General features: G+C 39.3%; 1 protein-coding gene across 1 annotated transcript in view; it reads right to left on the bottom strand.

Moving 5' to 3' along the window:
• The window catches only part of Arl5b (ADP ribosylation factor like GTPase 5B), a 29,622-nt gene extending 17,007 nt beyond the window's left edge, over positions 1 to 12,615 (bottom strand). The window contains exon 1 of the mRNA XM_027405270.2: positions 12,323 to 12,615. Coding sequence (XP_027261071.1) covers positions 12,323 to 12,371 — 49 coding nt within the window. The 5' untranslated portion in view covers positions 12,372 to 12,615. The remainder of the gene's footprint in view (positions 1 to 12,322) is intronic.
• Between the last annotated feature and the right edge of the window lie 7,221 nt (positions 12,616 to 19,836).

The raw sequence follows: 19,836 nt of genomic DNA on the forward strand, positions 1-19,836 counted from the left end.
TGAACCAATTCTTTTAAAACAAGCTAATTTCAAAAGACCACAGAGTCAGACCCTAGCCAATAGGGAAAAGAGAGAGTTCCCACCCCTATCAGAATAAAAAACACTAAGTGCATGTCTCTGAGGGCTTCCTTTTTGGAGTGCACCCTCTTGATCAAGAGCGAAGTTTTGCCTGGCAGAGACACTTCAATTGGAGTGGTAGTCTCTTTCTTAAAGACCCCAAACTTGCTTCTAACACAGAGCAGCAATACAACAGAACAGCTGGCAGCCTGAGAAGAGAAGGATATATATTTAGAACCATGGTGATGTGCTCATAACTTAAGTAAAAGGAACCAGTGTAGCACCAACCTTTAAGCTTAGCATTCAGGAGTTTCCTAAGTTCAAGACCAGTCTGGGTTACAAATAAGATGCTACCTTAAAGTAAATGAAGAAAGGAGAAATGAGACAGCCTTGTGAAGCCCAATACTGTAAACATTTCACTCCAGGGCCTTGCTTTTAGTGAGTATCAAAATACTGTTAATATATTTTTAAGCCTTAACAGTGCCACAACCAACAAAAAGATGAAGCACAATTTGTAATGGCAAACTTCTCTGTCTTCCTATGATGTACTTATCAGTACGAACTATCTGTAGTATATTACAGGATAAGTAGACAGTGGAAAGGCTATTTACATGTTGGCAAAATCTACTCTGTAGTACAACAAAATTATTACAACTGACTCAATTTTCTTTCTGTGGCTGTTGGCTTGAATTCCCTAGGTTCTGATGGAACCTTGACACGCTCCCCAGGTTTGTTCTCCTTAAAGAATAAGTACAAGAGCATTCTTTATCAACATAGGAACAAACAGACTGCTTGGCACCAGGCATTCTCCATCTTTTAACAGCCTAGCTCTAGAGACCTCAGTATGACTGCAGCAGTAAGAAAAAAAGCCGCTGGAACAGCAAACCTTGGTTGCCCAGAAATCCTGCTCAGGGAAGAGAATGGGTAGCAGCACCAGATGGTTCACCGTTGAAATAATTCATGTGGGTAACTGCAACTATTTTTAAACCATTTTGTATTATGGTGAGTGTTGCAGAATGTTTGTGCACTTTGAAGATGTATGTGTCTTTGCCAAGGCACCTTCTGATTGGTTTAATAAGAGCTAAATGGCCAATAGCTAGGCAGGAGAGGATAGGCAGGATTTCTGGAGAGAGGAAGAGGAAGAATCAAGGTGCAGGGATTTCACTGGCAGACTAGGAGGAGTAAGTTGGAATGCCACACTGAGGAAAGGTAAAAGCCAAGTGACAGAATGAAGATTAAAAGAAACAGGTTCATTTAAGAGCTAGTTGGGTAAAAGCCTAAGCTAAGGCCAAGCTTTCATAATAATAAATAAGTCTCCATGAGGGTGTGGCAATACAAAGATAGTCTGACAAGAAAGCTTACTACAGGTGAGGCCCATAGTATTAAAAGCCTGATGCTTACACTCATAAAATAATCCATCATTTGAAAGGTTGGTCTCCAAGTGAATTGAAGGAAAGATACTTTGGTGGTGAACAGGGTATAGACTTCATGTTCAAACACTAGGATCTTATCCTTCAGATCCCTTTCCCTTCACCTCAAGGGAACTCTGGCAGTTAAAACAAAGCACACAATTTCAGCTTTCTTAGGATGAATGTATGCACAATATCTTTCAGATAAAGTGGCCTGGCCTAACTACTCAAGAAAACTGTCATTGACAACCAAAATCTACACATACAAAACCCTGCCAGAAAGGACTGTCCTTTGTAAAAGCATGAAGTAATGCAGTTTAGATCTTGGCTCTGAAGACATATCAATACAATCTATACAGCAAGAATGAGGGCAGGCTCAAAGGCCTGCTAGTAAAGACCATGTTCAAAAAGGCCATTTACCCTGTTATGTGACTGCATCTCTCCCACCAATTGCCTGCTATGTTTAATCGATACTTGAGTTTGTCAATGGCTGAATAATTCAACCCACATTAGTGAAGTTGTTATCAAACAATGAGCAATGAGGGAAATGCAAAAAGTGACGTGTGTGTGTGTGTGTGTGTGTGTGTGTGTGTGTGTGTGTGTGTGTGTGTATAGACTCTACTACTTCTAAGGAAAAGCAAAAGCACAAAACAAAACAAACAAGCCCTAAATGTACTGTCTCTATGCAATGCTTCAATTAATAAGGTGCAAGCCTTTTTAAAGGTTCCCGTGCCAGAGGGGTCTGTTTCTGGTGGATACACAGGCTGAGCTACTTCTGTGTAGAGCACACAGTACTATGTCATGCCTAGGAGGGACCCCAGGCTTGAAAATCTGACAGCACTGTTCTACGCTGCTGTCTTTTGGTTGGACATAATCAATAGGCCACATACGTACAACTCATGTGTAGGAACCAAAATCAACTGACCTGTGTCAGAAACTTTCTGTGATGTTGCTTAAGTATTAATCATTTCCCTCATTTATGCCATAGTAAACTAAAGTAAATGTCCAAAGGTTTTTATAAATGTGTATTATTTGCATTACTCAGCAGTAACTGTTAGCATCTATTGACCCAGGAGGTTAGAAAGAAGAAGAAGGTAAAAGAAAAAAACAAACAAACGGAAACCTTTTAAGAAGTCACTTAGATCAAGGTAGTACTGATTGCAAAGGAGAAGGAATCTATCCCTAAAGTCAAAATTGCTGCCAATCTGATGGGGCATTAATGTCATTTAATGTAATGTATTGTCATTTAACCTAAGTGTAGTGAGTACAGATTTCTATTTCACTAGAGTTTAGACATATCAAGCTCACTGGGACATTTAAAATCCTACCTGATTCTCAAGGTATGGAGAGGAAAGCCAGTGTTCTTACAAGTCCTCAAGTCACTGTCTCAGGAAAACTAAACATTCAACTCACTGCCTCAAACAGCCTAAATTGGTGACTTAGAACAGGTTTTGAAACATCAGATGAACCCTTCATCCATTTTGAGAAGCATTTACTTTCCAACATGAACAAAACTGCTTAAAGTTTTGGTCCAGAATACCATGTTACTGAATAGAATACTACTGGAGAAAAAAGATCAGAAAAGCACTATATAGTGACATGATTTCAAAAATTGTGAATAACATATGCAAATTTAAGTAATCTAATTAAAATGCATATTGTTAAAACATTATAAAATGGCAGACTTCTTTTTAAGGTATATGAGAATTTCATGACTTACAGACTACTACCTTCTAGGTATAAATGTCTGTATCAACACCATGACTACAGGAAGTCTTATATGAATTAAGTATGTAAATCATCACATAACCAAGCTAATTAAAAAGTCAGATCACAAAATATACCTGAATCACTGCAAAGGCTATATAAACTCTTTCACTTCCCTGTCTAGTTCTCCAGGCTCTCCCAATGGGACTCAATGTATCTGTTCAATGTATCATCCAATGTATCGAGTCCATCTGATGATTCAACAATGAGAGTCTATGCATCATGGCCATCTGATGATTCAACACTTACCTCAACAATCCTCAAGGTAAACATTTGCAAAACCCCCGTAAGTACAAAACACCATTAAGACAAAGTAACAGAGAGTGAGGTATGCATCTCTTGAAAAGGAAGAGCTGAACCCCAACTTTAAGCTAAGTTAAGAAATGTTAGTAATAAACAAGTGATTTTTCTTCTTAAAGGCAAAGTCTCCTTCTGTAGCCCTTGCTAACCTCAGACTATGTACACTAGCCTGGCCTCAAACTCACAGATTTGTCTGCCTCTCTCTGTCTCTGAGTGCTGAGATGGAGTTGTGTGCCACTATGCCCTGCTATGTTTAATGCATATTTTATAAATTAATAATCATAATTATCCTGTGACAAAGTGCAATCACTCCTAATTTTACTGATGAGGAAACTAGGTGTACTGGCTGGTTTTGTTTGTCTACTTGACAAAAGCTAGAGTCATCAGAGAAGGAGAGCCTCAGCTGAGGAAATGCCTCTCCATGAGATCCAGCTGTTAAGGCATTTTCTCAATTAGTGATTAATGGGGAAGGACCCAGCCCACAGTGGGTGGTTCTATCCCTGGGTTGGTGGTTCTGGGCTCTATAAGAAAGGAGGCCGAGAAAGCCATGTGAACCTAGCCAGTAAGCAACACCTCTCCATGGCCTCTGCATCAGTTACTGCCTCCAGGATCCTGCCCTATTTGAGTTCTGTTCTTCCTTCAGTGACAAACAGCAATGTGGAAGTGTAAGTCAAATACATCCCCGCCTTCCCCTACTTGCTTTTTGGCCACAGTGTATAAATCCAAGCTAAGACACTAGGCCTCAGGCTATATAGCCTGCCCAACATCATACTACTTTACTGGGAGGGAAAGATCATTTTAGCTGGCATTTGAATCCAGGGACAGGGCTTTAGATAATGTACTGTCTTTCTGGATATCTTTGAACTCTACATATCAGAAGCAGAATGGAAACAAATTAAAGTTTACACCTTTTTAAAAATCCCTTCAGCTGGGCGTTGGTGGCACATGCCTTTAATTTCAGCACTTGGGAGGCAGAGGCAGGCGGATCTCTGAGTTCAAGGCCAGCCTGGTCTCCAGAGCTAGTGCTAGGATAGGCTCCAAAGCTACACAGAGAAATCCTGTCTCCAAAAACCAAAATAGATAGATAGATAGATAGATAGATAGATAGATAGATAGATAGAAATCCCTTCATACATCAAATGCTTAAAATGAGTATAGGATCTCTATGAACGTTAAAAACACAGTTTGTTACCAAGAAGGTGTCTAAGGAAAAAGATAATCATGCTGTGTATCTTTTTCTCCTTGACATAGTGGTATAAAAGCATACTTCATTAATAATAAACTACAAGTCTTGAGTATGATGCTTCTCCACTTCAGCAAAGATGTGAGTCCTAACCATACTTTAACAACTGTAAAAAGTAGTTCATCAGGTAGAAGAAAACAAGCTTCCGGGAAACAAAAGAACTAAATGCAGGCAGAGCATCATCAAAGACTGAGCAGGTCCTCCAAAGAACTAAATGCAGGCAGAGCATCATCAAAGACTGAGAAGGTCCTCCAAAGAACTAAATGCAGGCAGAGCATCATCAAAGACTGAGTAGGTCCTCCAAAGAACTAAATGCAGGCAGAGCATCATCAAAGACTGAGCAGGTCCTCCACAGTAACTAACTGCTACTACTGAAGTGTCTGCGAAGATAATGGAGATGTGCTTCTTCAACTCAGTGAACAAAAGTGTTGCTAAGACTTCAGACCTGAAGCTTACAAGCTGCTCACCTGAAGGCTCTATTCTGGAAGGCTGATGTTCAAGGGCACAAGTGGCTAACTCATGTGTTTTTACCTTGTTCTGAGAAGTACTACAGTTGAAAAACAATTTACACCTTGACCCAGAATACTACCTTTGATACCTGAGATGAAGTCTGAATACTTGTATTTTAGAAAGTTCATTTATTTTTAAACTTACTACTGGTCTTCACTAAATATGAATCCATAATGATTCATTCAATTGAGAAAATATGGAATTATAAACTGAAAAAGTAAACTAGATTGGTACAAAAATGTGAAAAATACAAATTTGAGAAGCTGACTAAATTTCAAAAGGAAAAAGAGCTAGTTTGTTGTAAAGCAAGAATAAATAAATAAATAAATAAATGGAAAACCATGAAAGCAACACGGAAAAAAAAAGAAGAAAGAAGCTAGGATACACAAAGAGAAGGAAGACAGAAATGTTACCTGATGTCTCACCAGGAAGAAAACTAGAGCAGCTGCAGTCCACACACCACGAAACATATACTTTAGTGTATCAACAACAAAGACATTTTAGGTCATCAACACAAACAATATGAACAAATATGAAACAACTTTATCCCTCTCCTAAAACATTACAGTACATAGAAATTGAGTTGTATAGCAAAACTATGCCACCATATTCAAGGTTTATTAAATATGCAGATACAACAGGAGTCACAACCCAGCAGCATAAAGACAAGTGGTAGACGCACCTGAGCTGCAAGTGTGCATTCTATAGGAAATGTGCCATCTGCTTTCTTAGTTGACAGCACAGAGAGTCTGTGCTGCACTCTCTAAAAGGGTGTCATAAAGGAAGAGATAAAAAGTCAATAAAGAAAGGAAATCTTTTACAAAAAGTCACTTAACACTAAAAGTGGAAAAGAACAGTTCAATACCAGAAACCAAGCAAAGGAAACAGAGTCAACAGTGAACACAAACAAATGTTACATCAGTAAGTTCCAGAGTATTCCAGTCAATTTAACAGGGCAAGTTTCACAATGGGCTCTAAAGACACGGCAATGGGCTCTTATGTAAGAGATACATATGAAAACACAGAAGGTCTCAACAGGACTGAGGCAACCTTCACTTCAGGAACATTCACCAAACATTACACAAGTGTGGAATACAAGTTTCCTTTCCAAAGGACCCAAAGAGATAGCAGAAGCATCATTAGTCTCAATACATGTGAAACAAAATAGAAATCTTGAGGTTCTTTTTTTTTTTTAAACCACATTAAAAAGCAAGGTTAAACTATCAAAAACAATAAGACCTCAAAATCAAAACTAAAATTGTGTGCAAACTAGTCAACAAACATCAATAATGCAGTCAAAAAAGAAATCACATGAAAACGCAAAAATACTTCCAGTTGAATAAATGAAACATACAACTCCTATAACACATTAAAACAAGCAGCTAAATCAGTAACAAAACGGACATTTTCAACTTTAAAATGCTTATATTTGACAGTAAGGATTTTGTAATAAAAGACAAACCCAGAGTAGGTAGAAAGAAGGAAATAAATAGTAGTAGTTTAAGTTGGATAACTTTTTAGTTTTTTTCCCCATTAAAAGATTAAGCAAAGTTCAAGGACTCTACTAGACTTTAAAACTCACCATGGTTGTAAGGCCATAACCAATATTATGGAAATGGCCTAAAGATCAACACAATAGAACAAAACACACAGACACACAGAGATGAGGCTTGCTTTAAAAAAAAAAAAAAAAGAAAGAAAGAAAGAAAGAAAGAAAGAAAAAAAGGACAAGTTTCTACATGGGTTCCAAAAATTCACTTGAAGTGTCTTCAGAAAATCACATGGAATTAGGTAGATGTCCATGTGCAAATAAATATAGAAACTCCACCCCTATTCACATCACCGCATTAAAAAAAAAAAAAACTTGAAGTCTATTACAGATATTAACAGAACAGCTCACATTTCAGGAGGAAAAGAAGCAGTATCTTGAAGTTACCAAAAGCAAAGTGCCATTACAAATACTTTGAGAGAGCTGGTTTGATGGCACAAATGGGTAAAGAATCTAAAGTGTCTACAAATAGCAAGTAAGTACATGAAATATGGCACAGCCAACACTCACCAGAACGAGTGAAATTAAAGGCTGATACTATACTATCAACTGCTGGTAAGGACATGGAACCCGGCTGCCAAGAAGAGAATGTAGCAACTTAAAAAAATAAGAGCAATTTATCTGTTCTGTGACTTAGAACCTGCTATTTACATACTGACTCTAAGAGAAATAGAAATTCCTATGGAAGTTCTCACAAGGGTAGAGGAGTGGCTCAGGGTGGAGCTTTACTTAGCCCTCTTTATGCCCTGAGCTCTAAGCCCTGGACCTTAGGGCTGATTGTCTTTCACCCCATAGTAAGAGGCACAAGACAGTTATGGAAAACACTTTCAACGTGAAAAGCTGTTCAATGAAACAGAAAATAAGGCAATGTCAAGGAAAACAGAACAACAGCCTTCACAAAAATAGGCCATCAGAACAGTAAGAACATATTTGCTAAACCAACAGAAGATTGGAAGATAAGGGAAAACCTAAGACTAGAACCCTGTACCCAATAAGAAAGTGTTCACATGCATCTTTGACAGTCAACTTAGCATAAACTGGCAATAAAATGTCCAGAAAAACAAAGGAATAAATCCTAAAAATCAATCAATCAATTCCCTAGTACCAAAAAAGGTACATCTTTAAATTGAAAAATTCCTGAGAACCCACAGAAATGAATGGAAAAACAAAAAACAAAACAAAACCAAAAACAGACATACCTGGAATTACATCTCTTTGAAACTTAACATACCAGAGATGGAGAAAATTCTTAAAAAAAAAAAAGCCTACTATATTACTATATAGAGAAAAATATACCAAGATGTTACAGTTTTACTTAGCAATAGTGGAAGCTGGAAGTCAAGGCAATGTCTTCAAAATTCCAAAAGAAATGTTTTCCAATTCATAGCTAAGCCAGTTATAAGTCAAAAGTACAGATAAGAAATATATTTCCAGGCATCTGAAATTGAAAAACAATTACAATCTTAGATGCCATTTTTGGGGGGTGGGTAGGGTGGGAACAGAGTTTCTCTCTTTCCATAACCCTGGCTTTCCCTGAACAAGGTATGTAGACCAAGTTAGCCTCGAACTTGAACTGAAACAGATCTGCCTGTCTCTGCCTTCCAAATGCTGGAGTTATGTGTGCCACCATGCACAGCTTGATAGATAACTATGTGACATCTTGTAAATAATTATATAGTTTTTTTTTGTTTGTTTGTTTTGTGTTTTGGTTTGTTTGTTTGAGACAGGGTCTCTCTACATAGCCTTTGCTGTCCTGGACCTCACTATGTAGAACAGGCTAGTCTTGAATTCACACAGATCTGGCTCACTCTGTCTCCCAAGTGCTAGGATTAAAGGTATGCACCACCACACTCATCACAAGCCTTTAATCCCAACACTTGGGAGGCAGAGGCAGGAGGATCTCTGTGAGTTGAGGCCAGTCTGATCTACAGAGCGAGTTCCAGGACAGCTAGAGCTGTTACACTGAGAAAATGTCTTGAAAAACAACAACAAAACTATAGAAAAATCCCTAACATGGCAGCAAAGAAAATGCCAGAACAGCTATGCACTGGGAATGCCAAAGGGAGCATGTGCTGGGTGTAAGATGGGAAAAGTGTAAGAGCCGAGCTTTAGACACAGCAGTCTCTCAGCCAAGGAAAGGAAAACTTAGGATGATGCTGTGATTTTCTTCTAGTAACAAACTGAAGGAAAAACAGTAAGACAATTAGAGCAAACTGTAGCTCTAATTGTCACCTCAGGGTGGGATGGAGGATGGGAAACAGGCATAAAAGTGCCTTCTCCTCCCCTACCAGAAGTGAATAAATGATCATGGCTAAAATTACCATCTAGACACACTATTCAAAATGAATATAACACTGGAAAGAAATGTTGAAAGACTGACTCCGACATTAAGACTTTAGCATTGTTTCACTTTAAAATATGTCTATATTACTACTATACAAAATTTTATGCTAAATGAAATAAAACCAAATGGGCAGCAAAAACTAACACCCCCCCCCAAAAGAGTATTTTGCCAGGTACTGTGAGGAAGGCAGTAAGAAAAAGTTTATGCCTCAAGGAGATTATTTCTATTGAGTGAACAAAACAACAAAGAAATTTATAATAGAATTACGAAGAGTGATAATAAGCATTACCCCGAAACCAGTAATTACACAGAGTTAATGCTAAGCAAGAAGTGCGCTGCTTCTGGTAAATCTGTCAAAGGATGACTCTAACTAGTGAACCCTGATCGGAAATCTGAATGAAATCAAGAACTGGACTTTTCAAAAGTAGGATTCAAATATGCTCTAGGAGACGGAACAGATTTTGTTTGATGTGTAGGGAACCAGTGGAAGTCTCGAATTAAGAGCAGAATTTGACCAAAGGAAAGGTTAAGACAACTGCCAGAAGAAAAGGCAACACTTATCAACAGCTGATAGTGCCCAGATAGACAACACAGGGTTTACTAATAAGAATAAAATTAGGTAGATGACAAAGTTAACAAGTTATTGCTTTTTGGTTATGAAAATGAACTATAAGTAAAAGTCTAATTTCATTTGTCTTTTTGGCTAAATAAAAATTTGATGACAGGTGTGTACAGTCACAACACAGAGAGAAAAGGACCAGGTCTATGGATGCTAGAAAATTTTTAAAATTTAAATAAAAAAAAAAACGTCAAAACTTTGAGAGCTTAAACACCACACACACACACACACACACACACACACACAATTTTATAAGAACACATGAACAACCAGATGCTATTTCCTCCAATAATTTATCAGTCTTCTATTACAAAATGAAGCAATACAAAGTTCCATTAAACAATGCACAGTTTAGTAAACTTACCCCGAGGAAAGATATCTCACATGAAAGGATGCTTGGAACTCTTTGAGAAACCACAGAAACAAGATAAGAGCAAGGAAAGATAAGGAAAAGAAGTCTGTGGTTGCTGTTAGTTCTCTTGCCCCTGATGCCCACGAAACCCCGTTCTAACTTAACTGGTAGAGTGAAGACTTTGACATATTATTCCCATATTCAACTCTAACTGGGCACCACTAAAGAAATGCATAATGGTAAAATAGGAAAATGCCAGCACTGGTAACTCTGTTTATGCAGAAAACAAAAATTACAGACTAATACATGAATCTGATCCCATTATCCCCCATCAAGGAAAACACCTAACGACCAAACTCTTTATTGATCCCCGTTTTTCCGTATTCAATATACTGTCTAGGTCAGCATGTGAGAACCTCGGTGATATGAGTCCCCGCTACGGCGCCAATCTCATCAAGCGAACTACAACGGTTCAGCCTAATTAAACTATTCTCAGTTTCCTTAGGTGTGTCCAACTTATTCCTCTCTTTTCATTAGTCCATCTGCCTTCACCAATATGCCTGATCTACACAGCCTACCTTGCATTAACCCAAAATTCCCGATCATCAAGTCCAGGTAAACCTTACCCTGCAAGGCTTCGAGGAACCACCTGAGGATGATCAAGTGCTTCCCTGGCACTCCAAGATTAGAAATAAAGCAATCTCCCACAATCACACAGCAGCCATCATGCTTGCTCATAATCTCTGTAGCTACTGGGTCTAATTTGGAGGCCTGGGTTACCGACTAAGAAACTAATCATGAATGAGAATAAAGCGACACAACCACGAGCTCCAAAATTTCAGCACGAAGGATAAAGAAATTTTAAGCGGTAAGGGGGCTATGGAAGATGTGGGACACACGAAAGCTTCGTCATTCGATGGTTTTCCATTCCCTCCTCCCTTTCTAGTCTGCTTATGAACAGAGATAAATAACAGCAATAACCAGACTATAAAAGGAGAAGCAACACTGATAATTTTTATTGCGTAGGCTTGGGTGTGTGTGTGTGATATCATGTGTAATTTATTTGTATTTACACAAATTTAACTGCGTAATCAATATATAATGTAATTACAGACTGAAACATTACTTGACATGGTACTTTTACAAGCATTAAAAGTTGTTAAGTTGCTTTAAAAACAACAACAATAACAACAATGTATTGCATTTATTGATAACACCGCTGGTAGCTGAACTCTGGATACTTGAGAAGTCACTTAAAAATGGTATTTATCCGTGGCACTTGCATACATACACACACGTGTTAGTGTGCTTCAAGATAAGCTTGAGAAAGGGTTTTATTTTTTGCTTTTAACTAATCAACCCACAGGACAAGTGAACTGAAGCCATTTACATCCATTTCACGGTTTAAATCCACAAAACAGATAAGCACCTAATGGTAAGGAATTGGTACTCATAAAAACAAAACTAGTTTATAAATCACGCCCTACAAAATGAAACAAACGGAAAAAGAAACTGGTCTTAATTCCCCGAAACCATTTTGTTACAAGAGTGTCCAGAACTGGGTCCCCGTTCTGTCCGATACTAACTCTTATCAAGACATCACAGCTCATTCTAACTCAAAACAGGTTTTACAACTTCTAGGTGTTTCCTGACCTGTTTTAGAATAATTACGGCCACGTAACACCTTACACATAACCGAAAGCATTTAGTTTTTTTTTCAACGCCTACGGGGGGGGGGGGCTGTGCTTGTGTGTGAAAATGTCAGAAACCTATACACCTGAATACTCACTCCCGAGTCTCAACGAACAGAATTCAGAGCCAAGCCAGACAACGTGAAGGTGCACTGGCTTAGACAAGAGGAAGGTAAACAGTGCAAAGCTAGCGTTTCGTGTTAGGAAAAAAAAAAGGAAAGTTTTGTGTTCTTGTGGAGACACTTTTCTACGGCTAATCAGACCTAAGGCTGGATCACTGAGATGGAAAAGGCCCGCAAACAGACTGCAGGAATCTGTTTCCACCTTGCTTGGCTAAAATCGGCACACGCATGGGATTCCCGGCCACCAGGTGCCTCCCCTGCCGGGGCTCCCAGTCCCCAGACCCGAGTTCTACCCTGAGCCGGGTCCAGATCTCAGTCTGGACTAGCCGGCGCCGCGTCCGCCAACCCGCCGGCCTCACCTTGGTTACAGAAAAGGCTCCACAATTTAGCGAAGATCAGCCCCATCATGAGCCCCGGTCAGGAGGGGGCTCCCTGGGCAGCGCTGGGCGGCAAGTGCCGCGGCGCCCGCGGTGGAGCCGAGCCGAAGCCGACCCGGAGCCGCGGAGCCTCAGAGTCCCGCGAAGCTTCGGTCCTTCGCGGAGCAGGGAACCGCCGCAGACTCCTTTGTTCGCGGCGCGCTGAGCCCAGCCCCGACCCGTAGTCGCTCTGTCTGCGCCCACCTACCCAGCCGAGCCTTAACCGGCCGCGAGCCCCGCCCCCGCCCCGCCTCCCCACCGCAGCCCGGGACCACCCATCGCCGGAAGGTCGGCACGTGACGTCGACGCGCTGACGTCATCCGGCGCTCGGACGTGGCGGGTCCTCCCCGTGCACTTCCGGCGCGTGGGCCGTGGGCGGCTTGGCGTCAGCGGAGGCGGGAGTGGCGGAGCTGGGGATTTCCTCGGCGCGCGCTCCCTCTCCTGTCCCTGGGAAGAAACGCGGTTTCGTCTCCCGGGCTCCAGCGTCTCCGCGGCGTGGCTGCCAGGTCCCTCACGGCTGAACTCCTGCAGAAACTCAGCTTGTGCGGCCCTCTGGCGGCGCGGGCAGCAGTGGTTTTTCACTGCTGTTCCCCGCGGGCTGTCAGTCTAGGGATTCTAGCGTGATTCTTAATTCTTAATAGAACTGATGGGGACAGGCGCGCTAGAATGCCTGTGGCCAGGATTCAGTTAAGTTTCTACAGACATACAGAGACCAGTTTGGCCAATACCGGTCTTTGATCTCCGAATCCTTACTAGTTGAAAATGGAAGTCTCATAGGCCAGAATAGTCCTTGAGGCCACCTGGCGAGCCCCACATAACGACGGAGGAAGAATTTTTAAGACTGGTATAACAAAATAACCTATTCCATGACCTCTTCTAAATAAAACAAGTGAGTGTGGCTTAATTAAGATGCTGTGCTTCGAAGACCAATGAAGACTTAGGTGCAAGATCATACTCGACCACTTAAATGATACTAAACCCTAGCTTCAGTCTCATGTGGAGGAAAAGATACACTCATCTTTCAGCATTCAAATGGCTTTAATGACCATTTCGTTGGACTATGAATATAAACGAGTTTGTAGTTGCGCAAGCAGATATAAAAGGTCATATCTACTGGTTTCAGTATTAAAAAGCCGACTTTAGGTTCTCTAACGTCCCTTTCAGGTGAGAATTTAGAAATGTAAAAGTTTTCCTAACCGGAAGGAAAGGAAAACTACTCCAACTAAAATGATCGATGATGCTGAACAAATAGAGTTGAATAATGTTTGAACAAATATAATGCTGAAGTATGTACTGATAATAGAAAAAAATGGCACTTAAGTTTATACTGTGTATTTGTATTGACTATATATTAAATTGTAACAGGAATGTTCATCAAGAGTTTAATGAAACTAGAAAATTCTGAGAATATACTTTTTAAATGTTGCTCATACAAACTAAATACTTTTTCTTTAAATATCCCTTTAAGGTATGGTTTACAGTAATTTCAGTGTTGTCTTTGGTATAGAATAGGTAATGTTGTTCTGTATAATGGTGCCATTTGAAAATGAATATAGTTTGAATTCTTGAGATGAGAATAACTGCATGAAATATCAGGAATATAGTCTATTGTTTATGTGTTGATTGGAAATGACAACTTTATTAAAATAGAATCCCAGTAAAAACTGTACAACAAAATATTTAAAAGGTTTAAGTGTTAAATTAGCATAAAATAAAATGAAATTTCAAGAAAGTAAAATGTTATCTCCCAGAACTTAAAAAAGGAAAATTGTGTAGATTTTCTTAGGAGGAACCATTATAAACTGACCAGATGATACTTGGAAAAACTTGATGTCTTTGGCATTGATTCAACTTATTAATCAGTTCTGTTAGATCAGTTTGTACAGAGCTTTTAAAAAGCGTTCAAGGAACTGTGTGTTCTGCCAGCTAAGGAGGAAAGCCACTTTTCAAAAAACTCTTTAACCTTTCTCATGTCAATTGGGATTTGAGTCCAGTTGGTCTGTTTCCAGATGTGTTGGATTGATTGCCCATCAAGAAGTTCTTTTCTGCCATATGGTCAAAGAAGTCAATATAATCCCATTCAGTAAATATCTGATAGACACTTTTAGATTCTGTAGGTGATTGATTGATGCAAACAATTTACTATATCATTCCTGAAAGTAGGAAAAAACATATTGATTAATTTCTGATGAAGCTGTCTTTTACTGTCACAAAGAGATTACATAATCCCCTGAATTCCAGAATATTTACTAGGCCAAAATATCTTTAACTCTATGACTCCAGGCATACATTACATCATGGAACATTGCATTTTTCCTCTGTACTGCAGGGATCACCATAGTCAGCCTTCTCATATTTTGTAAATGTTCCTTCTAACAGGTGCTTGGAAGCCTTCACCTTGTGCAGTGTTATCATTTGGGGGCATGCTTCCTCTTCTTCCAAGCTCAATGGAAGCCAAGATAGTTTGTAAAATACAATTTGTGGGAAAATTTTGAAGCTGACCGATTTTGTGAAATGTTCTAGTCCTCTCCTCTTTAGAAACAATTGTACCCTGCCCTTTGTTACAACCCTGTACCTGAGGGTGGGACCAATTTTACACATTTATAAAACCTCTCATTAAAACCCTGAAATCTGGACTCACTTCTCCCTTACACAGACTACTAGTTAACTCCTGATATCTTGGAATTTGGGTCCCTTCAGTTCTTCCCTGCCGAGTGAAGACAGACAGCTATTCCTTCAACATGGATGATCATATCATCTAACACTTAGTGAAGGTTGGCCTTTTCCAACACTCTTTAAATCAGATTATCTAATGTGTAGTCCATAGTGATACTATGAAGCATGAAATATTATCTCCATTTAATAGATGAGAAAAATAAGGTGTAAGAAGTTTTAATAATTTGCCTAGAGTTGCAAGAACTGCCACATGAACCATAGCAGTCTAGATCGGTACTGGAATTCTTTTTTTTTTTATTTAGAGAATACTTTATTAGTTTTTGTAATCAAACCCACGTAGATAAGACCTTACATATTTAATACAGTGTGTTACCCTGTACAAAATGGAAAAAATTAAGTTCAACATTTCTAGACCAATATGGCTGTTAATTTCTGTACAATGCCAACTCAACACGGTAAACTGGGAGACTTTTCCAAAATTGACAGCACAGCTAAAGTTTCCAAAAATTCATGGTAGTGGAATTCTTAACAAATTAAGAAGATACAGTTCATGAAACAACCTGATAAATTGGGTACTCACAAATTGAAGGGATTTTATTTTTGGAATCTTTATTGTTTGTTTCTTTCTCAAGTGGCAAGGGTACGTTCAAGACAGAACAGCAGGGACATAGGCTTGTAGTAGACAGACGGGTGAATCTTCAATGAGGTCTGGCTTGTAGTGAGTTGTGATGTTAATCCTCAAAGTTTCATAATCACAGCAATAGAAATGAGGTCTAGGTAAGATGTAGACTATAATTTATAGAACTAAAGGTGAACAAATTCAAAAGTTGGTGTGCTTTATCCTGGAAGCATTCTGAAGTAGATTATCTTCATTTTTTAGCTTTCCTAATTTGTAGTTTCTGAGATGACACCAACTGTATTTAAAAAGCTGACATACTGTATTAGATTAGACTTGTGCCTAAAATGATGTGTATAGATGTCATGTTATCTTTATAGACCATTTAGGAGTATCAGGAGGAGCTGGGTGTTGTGGTAAATACCTATAATCCTGTCTCTCACAAGGTTGAGGCAGGGGGATTGTGAATCAAGAACACTGTGGACTAAATAGGGAGGCATTATCTCAAAAATAAATAAATAAACAAACAAATGGAGCTAAGGAAAAATCCCTGTTACTAAAGCGCTTGCTATAGAAGCATGAGGACCTGTTTTTAGATGCCCAGCACTTGGGTTAAAGTTGGGTTGTAGTCAGATTTTTCTTTGGGCTGCCAGCTCACAAATAAGGACCCCATGACTTATTCATTATGAAAGCTTGGAATTAGCTTAGGCTTGTTGTTAACTAGCTCTTATAACTTAAATTAAACCGTATCTATTAATCTACATTCTGTTATTTACCACCCATCCTGCTTTGTCTGTGCCCCCTTTCTCTCCTAGTTTCTCCCTCCTACTTTCTCTCTCTGCCTATATCTCCTGCCTAGCTATTGACTGTTCAGCTTTTTATTACACCAATTACAGCCAATAAAACTTCACAAACTGTACAAATATTCTACAACATTGGACCAGGTGTATGTGCCTGGAATTCTAGTGCTAGGAATGCAGAGGCATGACATGCAGATTCCTGGAGCTTGTTGGCTAGTCAATCCATTTAAAGTGGGGAGCAATTGTGACTGCTACATTGATCTCTGGCTTTCACAAGCATGTGCACACAGGTACTTGCACCTGCACACACACATTTGTGTACACACACACACACACACACACACACACACACACACACTAATGCTCACCCACACAAATCCAAGAGAAAAGCAATGAAAGAAAAAGAAGTAAGTTCCCTTTACTGCAGAAGTCTAAAATCCAGAATTAATATTCTGTTCCCAGATCAATCTGAAATAATATCCTCAGAGAAGAATAAGGCTAGTTGTTGTAGAAAAAATAAATTGTGAATATGATAAAAAAATGAGAAAGCTAGATATAAATTGGTTTCACTTTTTGCATGGAGAATGAAGAAGCTACTTGCAATCAGTGTTTCTTTACTATGTAAGTTTATCTCCAATGTCAGTAGGCTTTCTAGATCTGCCCCCTCCTTGTGACCCCTCCTCATAAAATTAAACAAGGATTAAACTTTTTATGTGAAGGTCAACTCTGGAGTACCATAAACAAGCTTAAAATGCTGAGATTATATCTGAGATTTATTTCTCCAGTCAGTCCCTGCTTTGGGGACATACTATCCTGTTAAAGAATCCATAGTCTCAGTGGCTTCTGTGTGGCTGTTTTCTTAAGGAGTCTTCCTTAGCTTAGACAGTACACACTCACTCTACCAACTGCAGATTTATGACATGTTCTTGGTTCCAATTGTACACCACCAGCACACCTATTCATCCACACAACGGCCATTACAATTGTATCTAGTCAAGATTAATATAGATGTCTGGTCACTATTCAAGTGTTCAGAAGTAGTGAACTACTTTATATCAAATATATGTTGAACAGCAATTTCCTTTCTACTTCATAATGGTGTATGTGTTCAATTAGTCATTCAGGGAGTGCCCTTTATATGGCAAACAATGAGTACATTATGTGGAAATGAAATTTCTCCCTCATGGAGTCTGTATTCAAGTTCAAGTTTTCTTTATTTCTTAAAGATTTCTACTGCAGCTAGTGTCAGGGTCACTACACAAAATGGCCTGTCAAAATCCCTCTGTATGGTTGGCTAGTCCTCTGAATCCTAGCCAAAGCATCCATGTTGCAGCAAGATTCCACTTACTTGTTCTACCTGCCATATTGCAGCAGAACAGTCCACCCTTCCCAGACTGGACAATGTCTGCTGAGACTAACAGGATCGCTGGTGACAGCAAGGATAGAGCACACATAGACACATAACCTTTCCCAGAGTTTAATTCATCTGTGCCTCCCTTTGCTGTTTGAGACTGGGTCACTTCTACTACTTTTATATGGGTAGTTCTCTGAAAATAGTTTTACATCAATTCTGCTATCGACCTACAATATAGCCATATAAAATAGGAGTGTGGTGAGACTTTTGGGTGGTGCAGCTAGCTGTCCATGAAGTAAGGATCCTGCTGTATGTAAGTCTAGCAAACGAATTTATTTTTCCAAGCTTGACTTGCCAAGTTTGTCTTTGGCCACTTCTTTGTTATGGTGAGTAGATGTTATGTCTTCTCAGGAAAGGCATGCAACATTTTCAAAACCTGTGTCTCAGACATTTTCTTTACTGATACAGATGATTAGGTCAGGAAAGAACATGCATTCGTTGAAGATGTGTGATACTGCAGAAAGACTAGGTATTGGTTTTTTGAAAACAACTTACTGGTCCTAAGCTTTTTTTTCTTTTTTAAAAATGAGATCATAGGACGTTATTTCAGCCCCTGGAGCCTTGGTTTACTCATTGAAAATCTGTTTATAACTATTTTGCCATTGTCACAATATTTTCACCTAGTAAAGACTTGAAAGGAGGAAATACATTTTTTAAAGCCAATGTGAAAACTTAAAAGCTTTAAGGAGGGGGCTGGAGAGATGGCTCAGAGGTTAAGAGCACTGACTGCTCTTCCAGAAGTCCTGAGTTCCCAGCAACCACATGGTGGCTCACAACCATCCGTTATGAGATCTGGTGCCCTCTTCTGGTGTGCAGATAAACATGGAAACAGAATGTTGTATACATAATAAACAGAATGTTGTATACATAAAAAATAAATAATTATAAAAAAGGCTTTAAGGGAAAAAAAACAAAACAAATCAACCCTTTTCTATATTTATCTGAGATACTGCCCAAAACAACAAAACAAAACAAAAAGTCCACAGAGCAGCAGAGACAGAACTGTTCATCATGTTTAAGTATAAAGCAGCCCATTGATTTTGTTTACTTATTTTTAAATCCTTTTTACCTCATTACAATCAGGAAAATCACATCAAGGCTTTCCTGAGCTCTAAAGTACACTAACTATGACTAATCGTAAACACTATTAGGGCTTTTTAAGTTTTACCTAAGTACTCATGGATCTTAGCACATTAAAAAGTATGGGTATTGTGCTTGCTTCCGCAGCACATATACTAAAAAGTATGGGTATTAGGGATGGAGAGATGGCATAACCTTAAAGAGCGCTTGTTCTTGCATAGGACCTTGGTTCCATTGCCAGCACACATATGATGGCTCACAACTATCATAACTTCAGTTCCACGAGATTTAACAGGCAAGCACGAGGTGCATGTACATGCATGCGGTAAACATTCATACACATGATGTAAATACGTCTTTGTTTTTAAATTTATTTATTTATTTGTTTATTTATTTATTATGCATACAGAGTTCTGTCTGCATGTATCCCTGTAGGTCCGAAGAGGGCACCAGATCTCATTTCAGATGGTTGTGAGCCATCATGTGATTGCCGGGAATTGAACTCAGGACCTCTGGAAGAGCAGCTAATGTTCTTAGCCACTGAGCCATCTATCTTTCCAGCCCCCAAGTTTTGTTTTGTTTTGTTTTTTTAATAGTTACATTGATTCACAGCTGATGTCTGATTCATGTGTCCCAGGGAGAGAGATAATTTCATGAAATCCAAGGCCAAATAAATTGTGGCCTTCACCACCACTTGTACCGGGAACACTAACTGAAAACCTCCCTAATTCGGATTAGCTAGGTACTCTGTTCAACCCAATCACATCCCCAGGACCGGAGGTCTTGGGTGAATCGGGAAAACAGCGTTCCTCGCAAGAAGAAGAAGCACCACCCTCAGGGATCAGAACTGGAGGTGATTGGCAGATGCAGA

The sequence above is a fragment of the Cricetulus griseus genome, chromosome 3 (genome assembly GCF_003668045.3).
Source record: "Cricetulus griseus strain 17A/GY chromosome 3, alternate assembly CriGri-PICRH-1.0, whole genome shotgun sequence".
Lineage (NCBI taxonomy): Eukaryota > Metazoa > Chordata > Mammalia > Rodentia > Cricetidae > Cricetulus > Cricetulus griseus.